Source organism: Kogia breviceps, chromosome 1 (genome assembly GCF_026419965.1).
Source record: "Kogia breviceps isolate mKogBre1 chromosome 1, mKogBre1 haplotype 1, whole genome shotgun sequence".
Taxonomy (NCBI): Eukaryota; Metazoa; Chordata; class Mammalia; order Artiodactyla; family Physeteridae; genus Kogia; species Kogia breviceps.
The window spans coordinates 84,298,763-84,320,699 of NC_081310.1; the positions used below are offsets into that span (position 1 = coordinate 84,298,763).

Sequence of the window (21,937 nt, forward strand, 5' to 3'; positions counted from 1 at the left end):
TGCAAGTACCCTTGAATTGCTGCCTTTTGCTTTTATTTCTGAGTGTCAGACTCACTCTCCACCTACTTTCCATAATCTTGCTGAATTGGACAAATTACAGTACATTCATATGGTGGAATTCTTAAGATCATCAAAGAGCATTTTTACAAGTTGTTTTAATATTATCAAAAATATTAAAATTATAATTTTACATCGTATGCAAAACATGATGAGATTTTCAGTAACATATATTCGAGAAGAGACAGGAAATACATATAATTTGCTAAGAGTGATTTACTGGTGTAATTTCAGATAGTTTTTACTGTTGTGTTTTTCTTTTCAAAAGATTCTCCAAAGAATATCTGCGAATGAGTAAAGAATCTTAAAATGTTTCTTTGAAAAGGGAACAAGGGAACAAGGGACAAGTCTATCTATTTCTCAATTAGAGGGAAAACATTCTTCCTCCTTTGCAGACCAGATGTTTTACAACAACATTTCCGGCAAGTCATCAAAGTTGGGACTGGAGGTGGTAGATGTTTTACTGTTATTCTCTCGATATTTGATCACATCTCGATATAATCCTTCTTGAAGAAAAATCGCAATGATAATCCACCCTCATCCCAGCACTGACACACAAAAGCCACAGGCTCCCGACATTCATATGTATCTATGCAACAGTTCGATCAAAAATGGGGGATCATACCTAGCTCAGAAAACTAATGAGGAATGAGTTTGTCCAGACTTCAAAGTCAGACAGATAGAAATCCTAACATTGGTCAGACCATGATAAATTAGGTAAAAGTGGATGGTAGTAAAGGAGGTAGTGATGATAATAACATAAGAGTAATGATAGTACCTTCTTTTAAACTGTTATGAGAAATAAATTTTAAGAAGAAACTATAGAAAGCACTTAGCACATTTGGCAGAAAGTATACAGTTAGTTAAATAATAAATTGTTAATCAAACAAAGACAAAACAACAAGTTCAAGTTGTGTTTGATGGTTGAGGAAGTCATTTGCTTCATTTGTTTAGAAGATTTTCAACACCACTCCATAAAATGTTTTATTTTATTTTTCTATATATCCTTTATCCTCCCTTTCTTTTTTGTTTCTTTTGAATTTTTTTTATTTTTGTTGGATTATAGTTGCTTGACAGTATTGTGTTACTTTATACTGTACAGCAAAGTGAATCATCTCTACATATACATATATCCTCTCTCTTTTGGATTTCCTTTTCATTTAGGTCACCACAGAGCACTGAGTAGAGTTCCCTGTGCTATACAGTAGGTCCTCATTAGTTATCTATTTTATACATAGTATCGCTATGCATTTATGTTAATCCTAATCTCCCAATTCATCCCACCACCCCCGTTTCCCCATTGGTATCCACACATTTGTTCTCTACATCCGTGTCTCTATTTCTGCTTTGGAAATAAGACTGTCTACGCCAATTTTTTTCAAATTCGACATATATGCGTTAATATCCAGTATTTGTTTTTCTCTTTCTGACTTACTTTACTCTGTATGACAGACTCTAGGTACATCCATGTCTCTACAAATGACCCAATTTCATTCTTTTTATGGCTGAGTAACATTCCATTTTATATAGGTACCACAACTTCTTTAGCATTCTTCTGTTGGTGGACATTTAGGTTGCTTCCGTGTATTTGCTATTGTAATCAGTACTGTTTTTGAATTATGGGTTTCTCAGGGCATATGCCCAGTAGTTGTCTTTATGGGTGATATGGTAGTTCTATTTTTAGTTTTTTAAGGAATCTCCATACTCTTCTCCATAGTGGCTGTATCAATGTACATTCCCACCAACAATGCACGAGGGTACCCTTTTCCCCAAAGCCTCTCCAGCATTTATTATTTGTTGACATTATTATCAAGGCCATTCTGACCAATGTCAGGTGATACCTCACTGTAGTTTTGATTTACATTTCTCTAATAGTTAACAATGTTGACCATATTTTCATATGCTTTTTGGCAACCTGTATATCTTCTATAGAGAAATGTCTATTTAGATCTTCCACCCATTTTCTGATTGGGTTGTTTGGTTTTTTTAAAATATTGAGCTGTATGAGCTGTTTGTATATTTTGGAGATTAATCCTTTTTCTGCTGCTTTGTTTACACATATTTTCTCCCATCCTGAGGGTTGTCTTTTCATCTTGTTTATGGTTTCCTTTGCTGCACAAAATCTTTTGTGTTTCATTCGGTCCCATTTGTTTATTTTTGGTTTTATTCTCATTATTCTAGGAGGTGGGTCCAAAAAGATCATGCTGCAATTTATGTCAAAGAGTGTTCTGTCTATGTTTTCCTCTAAGTGTTTTATAGTGTCTGGCCTCACATTTAGGTCTTTAATCCACTTTGAGTTTATTTTTGTGTATGGCTTTAAGGAGTGTTGTGGGAAGCCAAAGTCGAGCTGAAGGAATCCGTCTTCCTGACTTCAGACTATACTACAAAGCTAGAGTAATGAAGACAGTATGGTATTGGCACAAAAACTGAAACATAGATCAATGGAACAGGACAGACAGCCCAGAGACAAACCCAGGAACCTATGGTCACCTAATCTATGACAAAGGAGGCCAGAATACACAATGGAGCAAAGACAGCCTCTTCAATAAGTGGTGCTGAGAAATTTGACAGCTACATGTAAAAGAATGAAATTAGAACAGTCCCTAACACCAGGCTTCATTTTTATAAAGAATTTTTATATCATTTCTATTTTAAGTCACTTCCAAAAGTTTTTAGGGGAAAGCTAATAAGAACACCCAACTTGAATTAGGTATGAAGAAATAATAAAATGGACTATCATAGGCACTTATTCTTATGTGGTGAAATGGGAGTTAATCTAAGCAGAAATTTAGAACATAGTATAGAAACAGGACAATGTAATTGTTCCTAGGTATTTGCACTCACTTAAGCCTTCCTCTGAATATTGCTAAATACCAAAGAAATCGCAATCCAAAGCTAACATGTTAATACACTTGGTTGAAAAAATAACATTTATACATATTTATTATTCTGTATTAAAAATATGATGTAATCTCTGGTTCCTTTTACTAACACTATGGTAAGCTGTTTAAGACACTAGGAAAATCTCTAGTTTAAATATCACATTCCTCCTTGTGTCAGTTTACCCAAATGTCAGGCTATGTCTTTATAAGAAAATGAATAGCCATCAGCGCTAAATTTTCAGTTGCAAATAGACTTTATAAACCTAGCTTTGTATTCCGTAAATGTGGGATCAGAATATTTAAGGTAGTGATTTCAATTGCTGATAAAAATATGAACTGATCCCATGTGGTGTGTGCTAGTGAGAGTAAGAGGAACATGAGGTAAAAAATGGGATGAATCAGACACTTCTCATAACCGTCTTTCCAAGACAGTGAAGGTACATGGGCTGTGTAGGTAGCTCCACAAAAGTCATAAAGAAAAATAAAGAAGCTTATGCTAAAATGTGGAAAATTCTGGGGAGAAAAACTGTTTGGACTTTAGCATGGGAGGAGCAGGTGACTGCTTCCTGGACAGAGAGGGCTGACAGAGCTGACAGAACAATAAGAGGATAACTTACAGAAAAGATAAGTGAAATATAAAACTTCTTATAAAACTCTAAAATCAAAACTGACTCAAGATCTTACAGAGCTAAATATAATTTTACCATATGATCTAGTAATAGCACTCCTAGAAATTTATCCAACTGCTTTCAAAATGTGCCCACACAAAAATCTGCAAGATACTGTTTATAACATCTGTATTCATAATTTCCAAGAACTGGCAGCCACCAAGGTGTCTTTCAATAGATTATTGGATAAATAAAATGTGGTAGACAAACACAATAGAATACTATTCAGTGATAAAATAAATGAACTATCAAGCCACACAAAGACTTAGTTGAATATTACATGCAAAGTGCTGAGTAAAAGAAGTCAGTCTGAAAGGCTACATACGGTATGATTCTACTTATCTGACTTCCGGAAAAAGGAAAACTACACATCCACGAAACTCAACAAATCCACTAAAGTTAAATCCAAAGAAACACGCATCATAATCAAACATTAAAAATCGAGAATCTTGAAAGCAAGAAGAAATGAGGGGACTCTAATGTATAAGGGGTCCTCAATAAAACTGTCAGCCAATTTCTCCTCAGAACTTTGGAGGCCAAGAGGCAGTGGGATATGATATATTTAAAGTGCTGAAAGAAAAACCCTGTCAACCTAGAATTCTATATCTGGGATAAGTGTCCTATAAAGACAAGGGAGAATTTATGATTCCACATAAACATGACCTGAGGGAGTTCATTACCCCCTGATTTGCCCAACAAGAAATGTTAAAGGGAGCCCTTTATGTTAATAATGAAAGGATCCTAAAAAAGAAAAACACTTGGAATCATTTGAACACATGAACATTTCCATTGAAAGTAAGTACATGGGAAAATACAAAAGCCAGTATTATGGTAATTTTCGTTTGTAACTTCACTTTCTATTTTCTACTATATTTAAAAGACAAGTTTATTAAAAATAATTGTAAAACTATACTTGTGACCACAAAAAGTATAAAGATGTAATTTGTGACATCATTAGCATAAAAAGAGGATGGAGTTTTATAGGAATAAATTTTTTAATGCAATTGGAGTTAAGCTGGCATCAACCCAAACTAGGTTGTTATAATTTTAGGATGTAATCACCACTGTAACCACAAAGCAAATACCTAGAGAATATACACCAATCCTTCTCAAATTCTTCAAAAAATTGAAAACGGGGAACACTTCCTAGCTCATTTTATGAGGCCAGCATTACTTTGATATAAAAGCCAGACAAAGACACTATCAGAAATTAAAACTACAGACTAAATTACCCGATGAATACAAATGCAAGAAAGCTTTTATCAAAACTTAGGAAATCACATTCAGCAACATACTAAAAAGAGTATACAACGTGCTCAAGTGGAATTTATTCCTGAATGCAAGCATTACTCATTGTACAAAAATCAATCTGGGTGGAGCTTCAAGATGGCGGAGGAGTAAGACGTGGAGATCTCCTTCCTCCCCACAAATACATCAGAAATACATCTACATGTGGAACAACTGCTACAGAACACCTACTGAACACGGGCAGAAGACCTCAGACCTCCCAAAATGCAAGACACTCCACCCGTACCTGGGTAGGGCAAAAGAAACAAGAAAAAACAGGGACAAAAGAATAGGGACTTGACCTGCACCAGTGGGAGGGACCTGTGAAGGAGGAAAGGTTGCCACACACTAGGAGCTCCTTCGCAGGCGGAGACTGCAGGTGGTGGAGGGTGGAAGTTTCGGCGCCACGGAGGAGAGCGCAGCAACAGGGAGGCGGAGGGCAAAGCAGAGAGATTCCCGCACAGAGCATCGGTGCCGACCAGCACTCACCAGCCCGAGACGCTTGTCTGCTCACCTGCCGGGACGGGTGGGGCCTGAATGCTGAGGCTCGAGATTCGGAGGTCAGACCCCAGGGAGAGGACTGGGCTTGGCAGCATGAACACAGCCTGAAGGGAGATAGTGCGCCACAGCTACCCTGGAGGGAGTCCGGGAAAAGGTCTGGACCTGCCGAACAAGGAAGAGACCATTCTTATGGGGTGCGCGAGGACATGAGATTCCTTCCCTGTGTGCCCACAGAAGGCAGAGCACTGCCTCAGTGAGTTCCAGAGACAGGCATGAGCCACAGCTATCAGCTCGGATCCCAGAGACGGGCATGAAATGCTAGCAATGCTGCTGCTGCCACCAGGAAATCTGTGTGCAAGCACAGGTCACTATCCACAACCCCCCTGGGAGCCTGTGCAGCCCACCACTGCCAGGGTGCCATGATCCAGGGACAACTTTCCCGGGAGAACGCACGGCATGCCACAGGCTGCTACAACGTCACGCCGGCCTCTGATGCCGCAGGCTCACCCCGCACTACATATCCCTCCCTCACCCAGACCTGAGGGAGCCAGAGAGCCCGAATCAGCTGCTCCTTTAACCCTGTCTGGTCTGCACAAAGAACAGGGGCCCTCAGGAGACCTACATGCAGAGGCAGGGCCAAATCCAAAGCTGAACCCCAGGAGCTGTGCAAATAAAGAAGAGAAAGGGAAATTTCTCCCAGCAGCCTCAGGAGCAGCGGATTAAACCTCCATAATCAACTTGATGTACCCTGCATCTGTGGAGTACGTGAGTAACAAGGAATCATGCCAAATTGAAGATGTGGACTTTGGGAGCAAAGATATTCTTAAAATCCATTTTCTCTTTTTGTGAGTGTGTATGTGTATGTTTCTTTGTGTGACTTTGTCGGTATAGCTTTACTTTTACCATTTGTCCTGGGGTTCTGTCTGTCCGTTTTGTTTCGTTTTGTTTTGTTATTACATATAAAAATTTTATTCTTATTACTTATTTTTATTTTAATAACTTTTATGTTTTATTATCATTTATATTCTTCATTCCTTCTTTCTTTCTTTCTTTCTTTTTTTCTTTTCTTTTTGCCCATTTATTCTGAGCCGTGTGGAGGACAGGCTCTTGGTTCTCCAGCCAGGCATCAGGGCTGTGCCTCTGAGGTGGGAGAGCAAAATTCAGGATACTGGTCCACAAGAGACCTCCAAGCTCCACGTAATGTCAAATGGCGAAAATGTTCCAGAGATCTCCATCTCAAGGCCCAGACCCAGCTTCACTCAATGACCAGCAAGCTTCAGTGCTGGACACCCTATGCCAAACAACTACAAAGAAAGGAACACAACCCCACCCATTAGCAGAGAGGCTGCCGAAAATCATAATAAGGCTGCACACACCCCAAAACACAACACCACAGACACCCCAAAACACACCACCATCTTTCTGGTGGGACCTGCCCACCAGAAAGACAAGATCCAGCCTCATCCACCAGAACACAGGCAATAGTCCCCTCCACCAGGAAGCTTACACAACCCACTGAGCCAACCTTAGCCACTGGTGACAGACACCAAAAACAACAGGAATTTCGAACTTGCAGGCTGCAAAAAGAAGACCACAAACACAGTAAGATAAGAAAAATTAGAAGACAGAGAAACACACAGCAGAGGAAGGAGCAAGGTGAAAAACCCACCAGACCTAACAAATGAAGAGGAAATAGGCATTCTACCTCAAAAAAAAAATCACAATAATGATAGGAAAGATGATCCAAACTCTTAGAAATAAAATAGAGAAAATGCAAGAAACATTTAATAAGGACCTAGAAGAACTAACGAGGAAACAAGCAATGATGAACAACATAATGACTGATTTTAAAAATACTCTACAAGGGATCAATAACAGAATAACTGAGGCAGAAGAACGGATAAGTGACCAGGAAGATAAAATAGTGGAAATAACTACTGCAGAGCAGAATAAAGAAAAAAGAAGAAAAGAACTGAGGACAGTCTCAGAGACCTCTGGGAAACCATTAAACACACCAACATTTGAATTATAGGGATCCCAGAAGAAGAAGAGAAAAATAAAGGCACTGAGAAAATGTTTGAAGAAATTATAGTTGAAAACGTCCCTAATATGGGAAAGGAAATATTTAACCAATTCCAGGAAGCACAGAGATGCCCATAGACGATAAATCCAAGGAGAAACACCCCAAGACACATATTAATCACACTATCAAAAATTAAACACAGGGGCTTCCCTGGTGGCGCAGTGGTTGAGAGTCCGTCTGCCGATGCAGGGGACACGGGTTCGTGGCCCAGTCCGGGAAGATCTCACATGCCACGGAGCGGCTCGATCCATGAGCCATGGCCGCTGAGCCTGCACGTCCGGAGCCTGTGCTCCACAAAGGGAGAGGCCACAACAGTGAGAGGCCCACATACCGCAAAAACATACAGACAAAAAGTTAAATACAGGGGCTTCCCCGGTGACACAGTGGTTGAGAGTTCGCCTGCTGATGCAGGGGACACAGGTTTGTTCCCCGGTCCGGGAAGATGCCACATGCCACGGAGCGGTTAGGCCCGTGAGCCATAGCCACTGGGCCTGCGTATCCGGAGCATGTGGTCCATGGCAGGAGATGCCAAAATGGTGACAAACCCCAAGTACCACAAAAAAAAAAAAAAAAGAAAGAAAAGGAAAAGAAAAACAACTAAATACAAAGAAAACATATTAAAAGCACCAAGGAAAACAACAAATAACACACACGGGAATATCCATAAGGTTAACATCTGATCTTTCAGCAGAAACTCTGCAAGCCACAAGGGAGTGGCAGAACATATTTAAAGTGATGAAGGAGAAAAACCTACAACCAAGATTACTCTACCCAGCAAGGATCTCATTCAGATTTGATTGAGAAATTAAAACCTTTACAGACAAGCAAAAGCTGAGAGAGTTCAGCACCACCAAACCAGCTCTACAACAAATCCTAAAGGAACTTCTCTAGGCAAGAAACACAAGAGAATGAAAAAACCTACAAGAACAACCTGAAACAATTAAGTAAATGGTAATAGGAACATACATATCGATAATTACCTTAAATGTAAATGGATTAAATGCTCCCACCAAAAGACACAGACTGGCTGAATGGATACAAAAACAAGACCCATATATATGCTGTCTACAAGAGACCCACTTCAGACCTAGGGACACATACAAACTGAAAGTGAGGGGATGGAAAAAGATATTCCATGCAAATGGAAATCAGAAAAAAGCTGGAGTAGCAATTCTCATATCAGACAAAATAGACTTTAAAATAAAGACTATTACAAGAGACCAAGAAGGACACTACATAATGATCAAGGGATCGATCCATGAAGAAGATATAACAATTGTAAATATTTATGCACCCAACATAGGAGCACCTCAATACATAAGGCAAATACTAACAGCCTTAAAAGGGGAAATCGACAGTAACACAATTATAATGGGGGACTTTAACACCCCACTTTCACCAATGGACAGATCATCCAAAATTAAAATAAATAAGGAAACACAAGCTTTAAATGATACATTACACAAGATGGACTTAATTGATATTTATAGGACATTCCATCCAAAAACAACAGAATACACATTTTTCTCAAGTGCTCAAGGAACATTCTCCAGGATTGATCATATATTGGGTCACAAATCTAGCCTTGGCAAATTTAAGAAAATTGAAATCGTATCAAGTATATTTTCCGACCACAACGCTATGAGACTAGATATCAATTACAGGAAAAGATCTGTAAAAAATACAAACACATGGAGGCTAAGCAATACACTGCTTAATAACGAAGGGATCACTGAAGAAATCACAGAGGAAATCAAAAAATACTTAGAAACAAATGACAATGGAGACACAACGACCCAAAACCTATGGGATACAGCAAAAGCAGTTCTAAGAGGCAAGTTTATAGCAATACAATCATACCTTAAGAAACAGGAAACATCTCGAATAAACAACCTAACTTTGCACTTAAAGCAATTAGAGAAAGAAGAACAAAAAACCCCAAATTTAGCAGAAGGAAAGAAATCATAAAGATCAGGTCAGAAATAAATGAAAAAGAAGTGAAGGAAACAATAGCAAAGATCAATAAAACTAAAAGCTGGTTCTTTGAGAAGATAAATAAAATTGATAAACCATTAGCCAGACTCATCAAGAATAAAAGGGAGAAGACTCAAATCAATAGAATTAGAAATGAAAACGGAGATGTAACAACTGACACTGCAGAAATACAAAAGATTATTAGAGATTACTACAAGCAACTGTATGCCAATAAAATGGACAACCTGGAAGAAATGGACAAATTCTTAGAAATGCACAAGCTGCCGAGACAGAACCAGGAAGAAATAGAAAATATGAACAGACCAATCACAAGCACTGAAATTGAAACGGTGATTAAAAATCTTCCAACAAACAAAAGCCCAGGACCACATGGCTTCACAGGCGAATTCTATCAAACATTTAGAGAAGAGCTAACACCTATCCTTCTCAAACTCTTCCAACAGATAGCAGAGGGAGGAACACTCCCAAACTCATTCTATGAGGCCAACATCACCCTGATACCAAAACCAGACAAAGACGTCACAAAGAAAGAAAACTACAGGCCAATATCACTGATGAACATAGATGCAAAAATCCTCAACAAAATATTAGCAAACAGAATCCAACAGCACATTAAAAGGATCATACACCATGATCAAGTGGGGTTTATCCCAGGAATGCAAGGATTCTTCAATATACGCAAATCAATCAACGTGATACACCATATCAACAAACTGAAGGAGAAAAACCATATGATCATCTCAATAGATGCAGAGAAAGCTTTTGACAAAATTCAACACTCATTTATGATAAAAACCTTGCAGAAAGTAGGCATACAGGGAACTTTCCTCAACATAATAAAGGCCATATATGACAAACCCACAGCTAGCATCGTTCTCAATGGTGAAAAACTGAAACCATTTCCACTAAGATCAGGAACAAGACAAGGTTGCCCACTCTCACCACTCTTATTCAACCTAGTTTTGGAAGTTCTAGCCACAGCAATCAGAGAAGAAAAAGACATAAAAGGAATCCAATTAGGAAAAGAAGAAGTAAAGCTGTCACTGTTTGCAGATGACATGATACTATACATAGAGAGTCCTAAGGATGCTACCAGAAAACTACTAGAGCTAATCAATGAATTTGGTAAAGTTGCAGGATACAAAATTAATGCACAGAAATCTCTGGCATTCTTATACACTAATGATGAAAAATCTGAGAGTGAAATTAAGAAAACACCACCATTTACCATTGCAACAAAAAGAATAAAATATCTCAGAATAAACCTACCTAAGGAGACAAAAGACTTGTATGCAGAAAACTATAAGACACTGATGAAAGAAATTAAAGATGATACAAATAGGTGGAGAAATATACCATGTTCTTGGATTGGAAGAATCAACATTGTGAAAATGACTCTACTACCCAAAGCAATCTACCAATTCAATGCAATCCCTATCAAATTACCACTGGCATTTTTTACAGAACTAGAACAAAAAATTTCACAATTTGTATGGAAACACAAAAGACCCCGAATAGCCAAAGCAATCTTGAGAACGAGAAATGGAGCTGGAGGAATTAGGCTCCCTGACTTCAGACTCTACTACAAGGCTACAGTAATCAAGACAATATGGTACTGGTACAAAAACAGAAATATAGATCAATGGAACAGGATAGAGAGCCCAGAGATAAACCCACACACATATGGTCACCTTATCTTTGATAAAGGAGGGAAGGATATACAGTGGAGAAAAGACAGCCTCTTCAATAAGTGGTGCTGGGAATACTGGACAGCTACCTGTAAAAGTATGAAATTAGAACACTCCCTAACACCACACACAGAAATAAACTCAAAATGGGTTAAAGACCTAAATGTAAGGGCAGACACTATCAAACATAGGCAGAACACTCTATGACATAAATCCCAGCAAGATCCTTTTTGACCCATCTCCTGGAGAAATGGAAATAAAAACAAAAATAAGCAAATGGGACCTAATGAAACTTAAAAGCTTTTGCACAGCAAAGGAAACCATAAACAAGACCCAAAGACAACCCTCAGAATGGGAGAAAATAGTTGCAAATGAAACAACTGACAAAGGATTAATATCCAAAATTTATAAGCAACTCATGTAGCTCAATAACAAAAAAACAAACAACCCAATCCAAAGATGGGCAGAAGAACTAAATAGACATTTCTCCAAAGAAGATATACAGATTGCCAAGAAACACATGAAAGAATGCTCAACATCATTAATCATTAGAGAAATGCAAATCAAAACTACAATGAGATACCATCTCACACCGGTCAGATTGGCCATCATCAAAAACTCTAGAAACAATAAATGCTGGAGAGGGTGTGGAGAAAAGGGAACCCTGTGGCACTGCTGGTGGGAATGTAAGTTGATACAGCCACTATGGAGAACAGTATGGAGGTTCCTTAAAATACTACAAATAGAACTACCATACGACCCCACAATCCCACTACTAGGCATATACCCTGAGAAAACCATAATTCAAAAAGAGTCATGTACCAAAATGTTTATTGCAGCTCTATTTACGATAGCCAGGACATGGAAGCAACCTAAGTGTCCATCAACAGATGAATGGATAAAGAAGATGTGGCACATATGTACAATGGAATATTGCTCAGCCATAAAAAGTAATGAAACTGAGTTATTTGTAATGAGGTGGATAGACCTGGAGTCTGTCATACAGAGTGAAATAAGTCAGAAGGAGAAAAACAAAGACCGTATGCTAACACGTATATATGGAATCTAAGAAAAGAAATGTCATGAAGAGATTAGTGGTAGGACGGGAATAAAACACAGACCTACTAGAGCATGGACTTGAGGATATGGGAAGGGGGAAGGGTAAGCTGTGACGAAGTGAGAGAGTGGCAGGGACATATACACACTACCAAATGTAAAATAGATAACTAGTGGGAAGCTGCCGCATAGCACAGGGAGATCACGTCTGTGCTTTGTGACCACCTAGAGGGGTGGGATAGGGAGGGTGGGAGGGAGGGTGATGTAAGAGGGAAGAGATATGGGAACATATATATATGTATAGCTGATTCACTTTGTCGTAAAGGAGAAACTAACACGCTATTGTAAAACAGTTATACACAAATAAACATGTTAATAAATAAATAAATAAATAAATAAATAAATAGTATGATAAATTGTATAATTTATACAATTTACCTCATATAATATAATGGGGAAAACATAAAGCTGTTCAAAAATAGGCAAGTTTATTAAACGGCCAAAAATAATCACTGCGTATATTTTGCTGTTTTTAGTGTTAAGAGTTTTCAGTTTTCATAAACCCACACACATGCGTACATGTCTTTCAGGTTCCTGATTTGAGATCTTTTAACTTCTGTAAAACAGATGCCTCCAGACGTACGTTGCTCTCTATGTGCTGCATTACATTTATCTTTAAAATGCTTCTATGTTTTCTTTTCGTTTTCATTCATCACAAAGTGTTTTATATTTATTTGTTATTTCTTCTTTGAGCCAATGTTTATTTAGGATTATGTTGCCAAACTCAGAGATGTCACAGAAAAAGAGAGTAGAATGCTGGTCAGCAGGGACTGGGGGATGGGGGAAAAATGGAGATGCTGGTCAAAGGCGACAACTCTGCAGTCATATGATGAATAAGCTCTGGGAGTCTGAGGTACAGCAGGGTGAGTCTAGATAATAACACTGTTGTGTACTTGAAACTTGCTGGGAAAGTAGACCTTAAGCATTCTCACCAAACACACACACACACATACACATGCGCGCGCACCGTGCGCGCGCAAACACTCAGACATACACACATTTAAACAGCTACTGTTGAAGTAACTAATTATTATGTAACCGATGGAGGAAATCACTGCACAAAGTACACATATGTCAAATCGTCACATTATACACCGTAGATGTGCACAATTTAATCACTTCTACCTCAATAAAACTGAAGGGAAAAGATGAAAGAGTAACCATCATACAGAAGAGTAACAACGTTTGGGAAGCTCTGTGTTCCTGCTCCTCCTTGCCTCTCTTAGGCTCTGATACTATTCTCTGAGAGAGCTTCCCTTATCCATTATTCTCTGGGGCCCTGTATACACCTCATAGTGGACTTTCACTTTTAATCACCTGTACTGACCACATCTGAAGTAGGTAGGGTGGAGAGTGGGGAAAGGAAGGCTGAACAGTCGTTACAATTCTTGAAAAATCAGTCTTTTTCATTTTGGCACATAGTTTATTTAGTTGTCAATTCCCTCAAAAACTTAGTAGGCACCTGACAGAATTCATTCCTCCAATCATTTCTATGTCCTAGGGACCACACTCAGCTCCTTTACTGGAAGTAACTTTCTGGCCTCATTAAACTGTTGCCTTGATCCCTGAACATAATACACCTACCATGAGGCTCCCCGGCACACAGGTGGAAAGACTACAACATCTGTCTCTTTTCTCTATTGTTACAGTCAACTGAAATTGGACTTCAAGTTCAAAAGCACTTCTAATCTCATCTCTGACTCTTTAGGGCTTACAAGTGTTGAGTTTCCTAAGTCAACAAGGTTTTGAATATCTGGGCTGCATTTTCTTCTTTTGATTTTTTTTTTATTTCTGACCTGTCAACCAGAAAGTTTTTCCTGGACATATGTCTATTGAAGTACCCTGGTCAAGTCAACAAGTGCCCAACATTCCGTCTGCCTCTCAGGATACCATGGACAACCACTACTGAAAACATTTTGTCATTGAATAAAATATATCACCACATTTATGGCTCCCAATATCAGATTCCTTGCCAACCACCTCCTGACTCTTAAGCCAATGTGCTAATATTAAAATTTCTCACAGGAGCATCCCACCTCACAGAACTAATTTCTGTGTCAGGTCAAATAACACTAACTAAAGTAGAGACAACTCCCAAATATCAGTGTTGATTTCTCACTCATGTGAGAGTCTGTTGAGCTTTGGGCAGTAATCTGGGCATCTTTTTCTTCTGCAGTTCTGGCATCTTAGACTCCTTAACTTCCAGGACCACACAAAGAGATAGGTTTAAAGAACAGAACCTTTTTATGGCTTACTGGACCAGTAAGCTTGGCACTTAGAAAACAAGCTGCATAGCAACAGTCATTTTGTAAATCTCGATAAACATTGGAAACCCCAGTGGACCTCAAAAGTGGGGTCAAATCAATCAAGAAAGTTACTTCAGAGGTGAAAAAATACAATAAGTGCCTGAGGTTGTTGAGTTTTGCAGTAAGAAGAGCACGTTGTACACATGGAGAGCAGGCAGCTCTTTGCCTGGTAAGGACCCTTTAAACTTCCCTTTATTTGTACTACCCATGTTTTCAGAACTACTACAATTTTATGCAGAATATCCCAATAATTTCCCTAAGCATTTAAAGTGTTGTATCACATTATAAATACGGTTAAGTTGGAAAAGAAAAGGAACACAGAATATGAAAGTGTAATATAGTTTAAGAATCTCCTTCTGTGCTGTACTAGGTATGTCTGAGCCTCTTTCCTGCTCGAGTAAACATGGTGGTGGTTGTGATGGTGGAGACGGTGATGATGACAGTGACAGTGATGATTGGCCACCTCACAAAGTGCCAATTATGTGCCCGGCATTGTGGCAGCTGAATCACACACATTCATGTAAATTTTATGCCTAAGCAAGTAGGCACTGTAAATGTGGTTTTCCCCACATTTTAGTAGAGGGATTGAACTTCTGAGGAGTCAAAAAGTGTGTTCCTCAAATCAGTCAAGCAATAGTTAAGAAAATAACCTGGACTTGAAATTATATACAAACAATCATCGATATAACTCTAAATTCATATAACACTGATTATGAGAGCCTGAAAATTCGGATCGAAGAAGGATAGAGATCAACCAAAATTATGATATGATATTGCCAAAAGCGGGTTTTAAAAGAAAGAAAGCATTTTTACCATCACACAAAAGAATTGTATTTTATTCAGGGTGTGGAGGATAAGGAACAATTGCTCATCTGGTAGAAAACACTGCCCAGGTGACAGACAGACACAGAAGAAAGCGAGAGAATCCTCAGAGGGCCCTCGGGAGAAGAGCTGCTGCTTTTCCTCCTGAGGCTCTGCGATGCTTTCTCGGGTACCTCCAGAGGGAAGCGGCGTAGCAGACTCAGATAGGAAACCTCTGACCGTCAGGAATCACCACACGCACACTGCAGGCTGAAGGGTGGAAAGCTTCTTCTGTATCCATGATAGGCTTTGAAGAGAAGATGAAGGTGGAGCTGTGGGACTAGGTGAGCCGATTGTCCTTATCCCTTCCGGATGCAGATAAAAGCTGAAGCTGTTACTTGTTCTTGGGTGGGCACTTCTGCTCGCATTGCTGAACAGGTGTCACAGGAGGACATTTCTTCTGGCACTCCTTAGGCTGGCAGGGGTCGGTGTCCTTTTTCGGTGAGCAAGGGTCGGTGTCCTTTTTCTGTGGGCAAGGGTCTTTCACCTTGGTAGGTGAGCAAGGATCAGGGCACTTATGTGGGCACACTGGAGGTGGCTTGCACTGCTGCTTGCACTGCTGCTCTTGAGAAGACATCTTTCTGGAATCTCAATATCTGAAAGGAAATATATGACCGTGTTCACAAGAAGGAATCCTACACAGACAAGAGCAAAAACTTGTGTAACACAGACAGCATCTCTTCAATCTCTAAGCATGTGTTTTAATCTCTTTAATACCTTTTAATGAATTTCTGACATCTCTCTTGTTCTTTAGCAAATCTATGCATCAGCCCAGGAAAACCTTCTCTTTTCTCATACAACTTTTCCAAAGAAAATATCTTTGTTTTAGAGAAAAAAGCAATGTTTTCTCTTTCCGTTTCATTTTTTCTTTCTTTCTTTTATTTAATGAAAACAACATCTTCAAAAAACGTTATCACAAGTTCTAAAATCCTGGGCAAGCTCACACGCAATTCCTATCACCACTTTCTGTCATGAGGACCCGACAGGATGACTTATGTACAGAGTAAAGGGCAATCAGGATGAATGTAAGAGCCTCACTCCTTCTAAGATAAATGCCTCTGAAATCACAGCAGAGGTAAAAAAAAGAGGTATAGAAAAAGGTAAATGCTTTGCTCTTTATCCCTTCATGTTAAAATTTCCTGTTAATTTCTTTTGCAATAGAGGACTTCAAGCTAGGTATTCAGAAATCTAGTCAGTTCAATAAAATATTGTGCCCATATTCCAAGTCCCCGTCCACTAAGTAGCATTATACCCATGATCACAACTTTGGACCCATCAAAGTTGCTGTCTCCAGCATAAAATCAACATTCGGGGGCCCGAGAACAAATCTGAACTGAAGAATCAGACTCACCAGGTTCTCCAAGTTCAATCGGAACTCGAGTAGCAGAAGGATAGCTGTCGTGCAGCAGAGGACCTTTTTATTGGGGCTTGCTGCCCCACCCAGGGGGAAGCAGAGCTACCAAAACTGGCTTGGTGCACTCATTTCCCAAGCCAAATGCAAATCCATCCATAACTGGCTTGGCAGGGACTCTGAAAACAGGAAATGTCCTGCGCCAGCATCTCCTCACTGGATTCTGTTCTCATGACTCACAGAGTCCCTGCCTTAGCTCTCCGTTTCAGCGGTTTATGGCAGTGGGAGAATTTCGGGGGTTCTCTAACTTGTAGGCATGGGTTCCCTTTCTTGATTGGGGAAGATGACCCTTTTCTATCTTTCACCTTCTTTGACTTCGAAAACTGCCTGCTTACTTGCACTTAAACTGGTGGCCATTTTCTCGTACATACTGGTTGGAAAATGGCCCGGCTACCTGCTGACACCTTTCTCTTTACCACAAGTCCTTCTTACAGTACATTTCGCCTGGATCCACGGCTTGCTAAGTGAAATCTCTTCTCCTCTTCTAAGACGGACTGAGGGAAGTTTGCAGATGATCTCAGATGACTTCCGGTCACAATACTAAGATGCGTCTAGTAAAGTGCTGACCTCTAGGGTCCTCCTTTCACTGCTTTGCTCCTTCAGATGAAGAACATCCAACACATTCCTATGAACTTTATAAATCTGTTTCACTTCCGGCCACAAGAAATTCCCTAGGAGGGTAGCATCACCTACCATAACTCCAATCAGCTGGCAGATCAGAACCTAGACTTACAGTAGAAACCAAGCCTCTCCCTCATACCTCCCAAACGTGACATACCACCGGCTCCTACTTAATTCCTCCCAAAGGACCAATTTGGATAATTCAACTTTTGAAGAAAGCTCAGAGGAGTGTATAAATTTTCTGGCTTCCTGTCCCTTTGAAATCATTGGAAAACCCTATCTAATATGTAATGCCGTTCAAATAACTAATTTTATATCTATTTTTTATTTATAAATTATTTAAATATGTTGATTCACATCAAATCTAGGGGTACATTCAAGAGATAGCTGAAATCCCTTGATTAATAAGTCGGTCGTTGATGTTAATTGCCATTCATACACAGCTTCTTATTGATTCGTAATAATTTTATTATAATATTAAGCTACCTTTAGATTCTTCCATATTGATCACAGCGGAAGATAAGTGAAATTATCCTATTTCATGCTCTACTTCCTTCATACAATTTGTCCATGTGCTTGAAGGAATTTTTGAAATTTTTTATGGGTCAACTTGACTGGAACAGGTTGCTGAAATATTTGGTCAATCTTTATTCGGGCTTTTTGTCTACGGATGCTTTTGAATGAGAGTAATATTTAAATCAGTGCCCTGAGTAAAGGAGTTTGCCCTCTGTAGGTGGGTAGGCCTCATATAGTCAGTCGAATAGAACAAAAGTCTGACCCCTCCCCCATCCAGGTAAGAGACAATTCCTCTGCCTGATGGCCTTCCAGCTAGGGTTGGCCCTGCATATTTTGGGCTTTCCAGCCTTCCTAATCTCGCTCTCTCTATTTGTCTCTTTCTATGTCTCTTCGCTCTCTCTCTCCTGCTGTGTGCCTGTGTGTGTCTCTCTCTATTCATATATATATATATATATATATATATATATATATATATATATGTATATATACATATATATATGTAAATTGAACATTTCTTCTGCCACTTCATGCACTCGATTCTCTATGGCCAATTAAATTAAAAATTCAAAACGTTAGTTTAAAGTGAATTTAAACTAAAACATATTAATAATACATGATACTAGTGATAGGTAATTATAACAAATATAATGAGCCTTTAGGGAATAACTGAAGTTCAGGAAACAATGCCCTAGTATGTTCTCCAACCCTGGCAAAATATTTCATTTCTGCCTTTTCAGTCCTGGACCTGAACTATCCTCTGTCCCCTTGGGCACTGCAACTTTTCTTTATGGGTCATGGCTGGTGAGTGGCCCTGTCTCATTTAGGAAAATTTTCAACACTGGCTTTACGTTACTGTAGAATGTGGTAACACATTTTTAATAGAATCAGGATGTCCCATCTCACCTGACCCCAACACTCCGCTAGACTGCTGTCATGTGCTTAAAATTCCTTTATCAGGAAAATAAATATTTTTTATTCCACCAATAAATATCAGATTTAAATTGTGTGAAACCAAAAATAAGTGTAAGGTATGATTTAACACTCAAACCGTCACATATAAGTGACTGAGAGTAGGTTTGGGGAGGGGAGAGACGAGCAGATCCCTAAAGGTCTGAAATCTAGGTGAATTACAAACTTGGGGCTGACCTCTTTGCTTTCTTCTCCTCTTTCCAGATATGTTTCAGGTCTGTAAAAGACAGTACCTTTAAAAATGTTTTTCATGCTCATTTTCTGTCTTCTCCTTCAGCCCTCCAGTCCCCTCAACCGGCCATATTACCCTTTGCTCCCCGACGTGCACTCCTAACTGTCCAATTTTGTACATTTTCATGTCAATGCATTTGGCGATGAATTCTTTCATATTTTTAAAAATTCCTGCGGTCAGTAGAGCTGACTAGTTGCAAATTAAAAGTTTAAAGTGATGTTGCTAAATGCTCTTCCTTGTCTTGGCCAACTAATCAGGAAGCTTTTCAGGACTGCGGTTTTCTAATGGGAAAGGAGGAAGAAGAGGAGAATGAGGAGGAGAGGAATAGAAAGAGGAAGCCCTTGAAACCTATGAAACAGCCACCAGCTATGCACCGGGAAGTGAAGGATCACTGAGTCAACCCAACATCACATCCCATCAGTTAAACAGGTTGGGTTCCCACAACTGTTTTGTTCCTGTCAGTAAGGAAAAGCTTTCAACCCAGATTACCATTGGCCATGACCATCCAGAGACAGAGCCATGACAAGAGTACCTTCAGGAAAGGTGTCTACAAGCAATGTCGTCACCAGATGGATCATATAGAGTATTTCAGAGAACAAACAGAAGGAACTTTACTCAACAGATCAGTTACTACTCCCCATAGTTTTACATCACATCTAAGACATAAATCCTTACAGAAACGTCTGATTTCTGTCATCAAAAAATTTGGGAATTAACTGCTCAAATGGGATTGCAGTGTCAGGTACTCCAGCTTTGCTCATACCTGGGGTCATTCCCTCTGAGGACACATCTCTCAAAAAGGGCACAACTCATTATAGTCAAAGCACCAAAGTCACAGCAAGCCTGGTGCCCCCAACATGTCAGGCAGCAGTCACTTTATTGGTTGCAGTGCTGAACTTGAACACTCAAGAGCTCCTCAAGATCAACTACATGGAATGCTGCAATGAAGACTACTGTCTCCATTCTGTAGCTTTCTGAGGGTTTTACTATGAATTATTACTATAAGAAAAATGACAGGAAAGAACATTTTTTTAAATTTTGTCCAATTTTTCCTTCAACATTTTATCTCACATATTACTACTGTATGTTATACACCATTGAACAGAATAATCGTGAAAATTAAGATTCTACAACAAAATAGGGAAGAAATAAAAATAAGTAAATGAGAATTACGGTACGATATTCCTGATATTTGTAGAGAAAAGGGTCACTGCAAGTACCCTTGAATTGCTGCCTTTTGCTTTTATTTCTGAGTGTCAGACTCACTCTCCACCTACTTTCCATAATCTTGCTGAATTGGACAAATTACAGTACATTCATATGGTGGAATTCTTAAGATCATCAAAGAGCATTTTTACAAGTTGTTTTAATATTATCAAAAATATTAAAATTATAATTTTACATCGTATGCAAAACATGATGAGATTTTCAGTAACATATATTCGAGAAGAGACAGGAAATACATATAATTTGCTAAGAGTGATTTACTGGTGTAATTTCAGATAGTTTTTACTGTTGTGTTTTTCTTTTCAAAAGATTCTCCAAAGAATATCTGCGAATGAGTAAAGAATCTTAAAATGTTTCTTTGAAAAGGGAACAAGGGAACAAGGGACAAGTCTATCTATTTCTCAATTAGAGGGAAAACATTCTTCCTCCTTTGCAGACCAGATGTTTTACAACAACATTTCCGGCAAGTCATCAAAGTTGGGACTGGAGGTGGTAGATGTTTTACTGTTATTCTCTCGATATTTGATCACATCTCGATATAATCCTTCTTGAAGAAAAATCGCAATGATAATCCACCCTCATCCCAGCACTGACACACAAAAGCCACAGGCTCCCGACATTCATATGTATCTATGCAACAGTTCGATCAAAAATGGGGGATCATACCTAGCTCAGAAAACTAATGAGGAATGAGTTTGTCCAGACTTCAAAGTCAGACAGATAGAAATCCTAACATTGGTCAGACCATGATAAATTAGGTAAACGTGGATGGCGGTAAAAGAGGTAGTGATGATAATAACATAACAGTAAAGATAGTACCTCCCTTTAAACTGTTATGAGAAATAAATTTTAAGAAGAAACTATAGAAAGCACTTAGCACATTTGGCAGAAAGTATACAGTTAGTTAAATAATAAATTGTTAATCAAACAAAGACAAAACAACAAGTTCAAGTTGTGTTTGATGGTTGAGGAAGTCATTTGCTTCATTTGTTTAGAAGATTTTCAACACCACTCCATAAAATGTTTTATTTTATTTTTCTATATATCCTTTATCCTCCCTTTCTTTTTTGTTTCTTTTGAATTTTTTTTATTTTTGTTGGATTATAGTTGCTTGACAGTATTGTGTTACTTTATACTGTACAGCAAAGTGAATCATCTCTACATATACATATATCCTCTCTCTTTTGGATTTCCTTTTCATTTAGGTCACCACAGAGCACTGAGTAGAGTTCCCTGTGCTATACAGTAGGTCCTCATTAGTTATCTATTTTATACATAGTATCGCTATGCATTTATGTTAATCCTAATCTCCCAATTCATCCCACCACCCCCGTTTCCCCATTGGTATCCACACATTTGTTCTCTACATCCGTGTCTCTATTTCTGCTTTGGAAATAAGACTGTCTACGCCAATTTTTTTCAAATTCGACATATATGCGTTAATATCCAGTATTTGTTTTTCTCTTTCTGACTTACTTCACTCTGTATGACAGACTCTAGGTACATCCATGTCTCTA

The 21,937-nt window shown here is 38.9% G+C and overlaps 2 protein-coding genes across 2 annotated transcripts in view; one reads left to right on the forward strand and one right to left on the reverse strand.

Annotated features, from left to right (window-relative positions):
• Positions 1-21,937, forward strand: part of S100A9 (S100 calcium binding protein A9) — a 392,565-nt gene that overhangs the window by 139,335 nt on the left and 231,293 nt on the right. The gene's annotated exons all lie outside the window — the stretch shown is intronic.
• On the reverse strand, positions 15,779-16,021 carry LOC136793528 (small proline-rich protein 2D-like). Its single transcript, XM_067025066.1, has one exon. It carries the CDS (start codon positions 16,019-16,021, stop codon positions 15,779-15,781), a length of 243 nt encoding a protein of 80 aa, XP_066881167.1.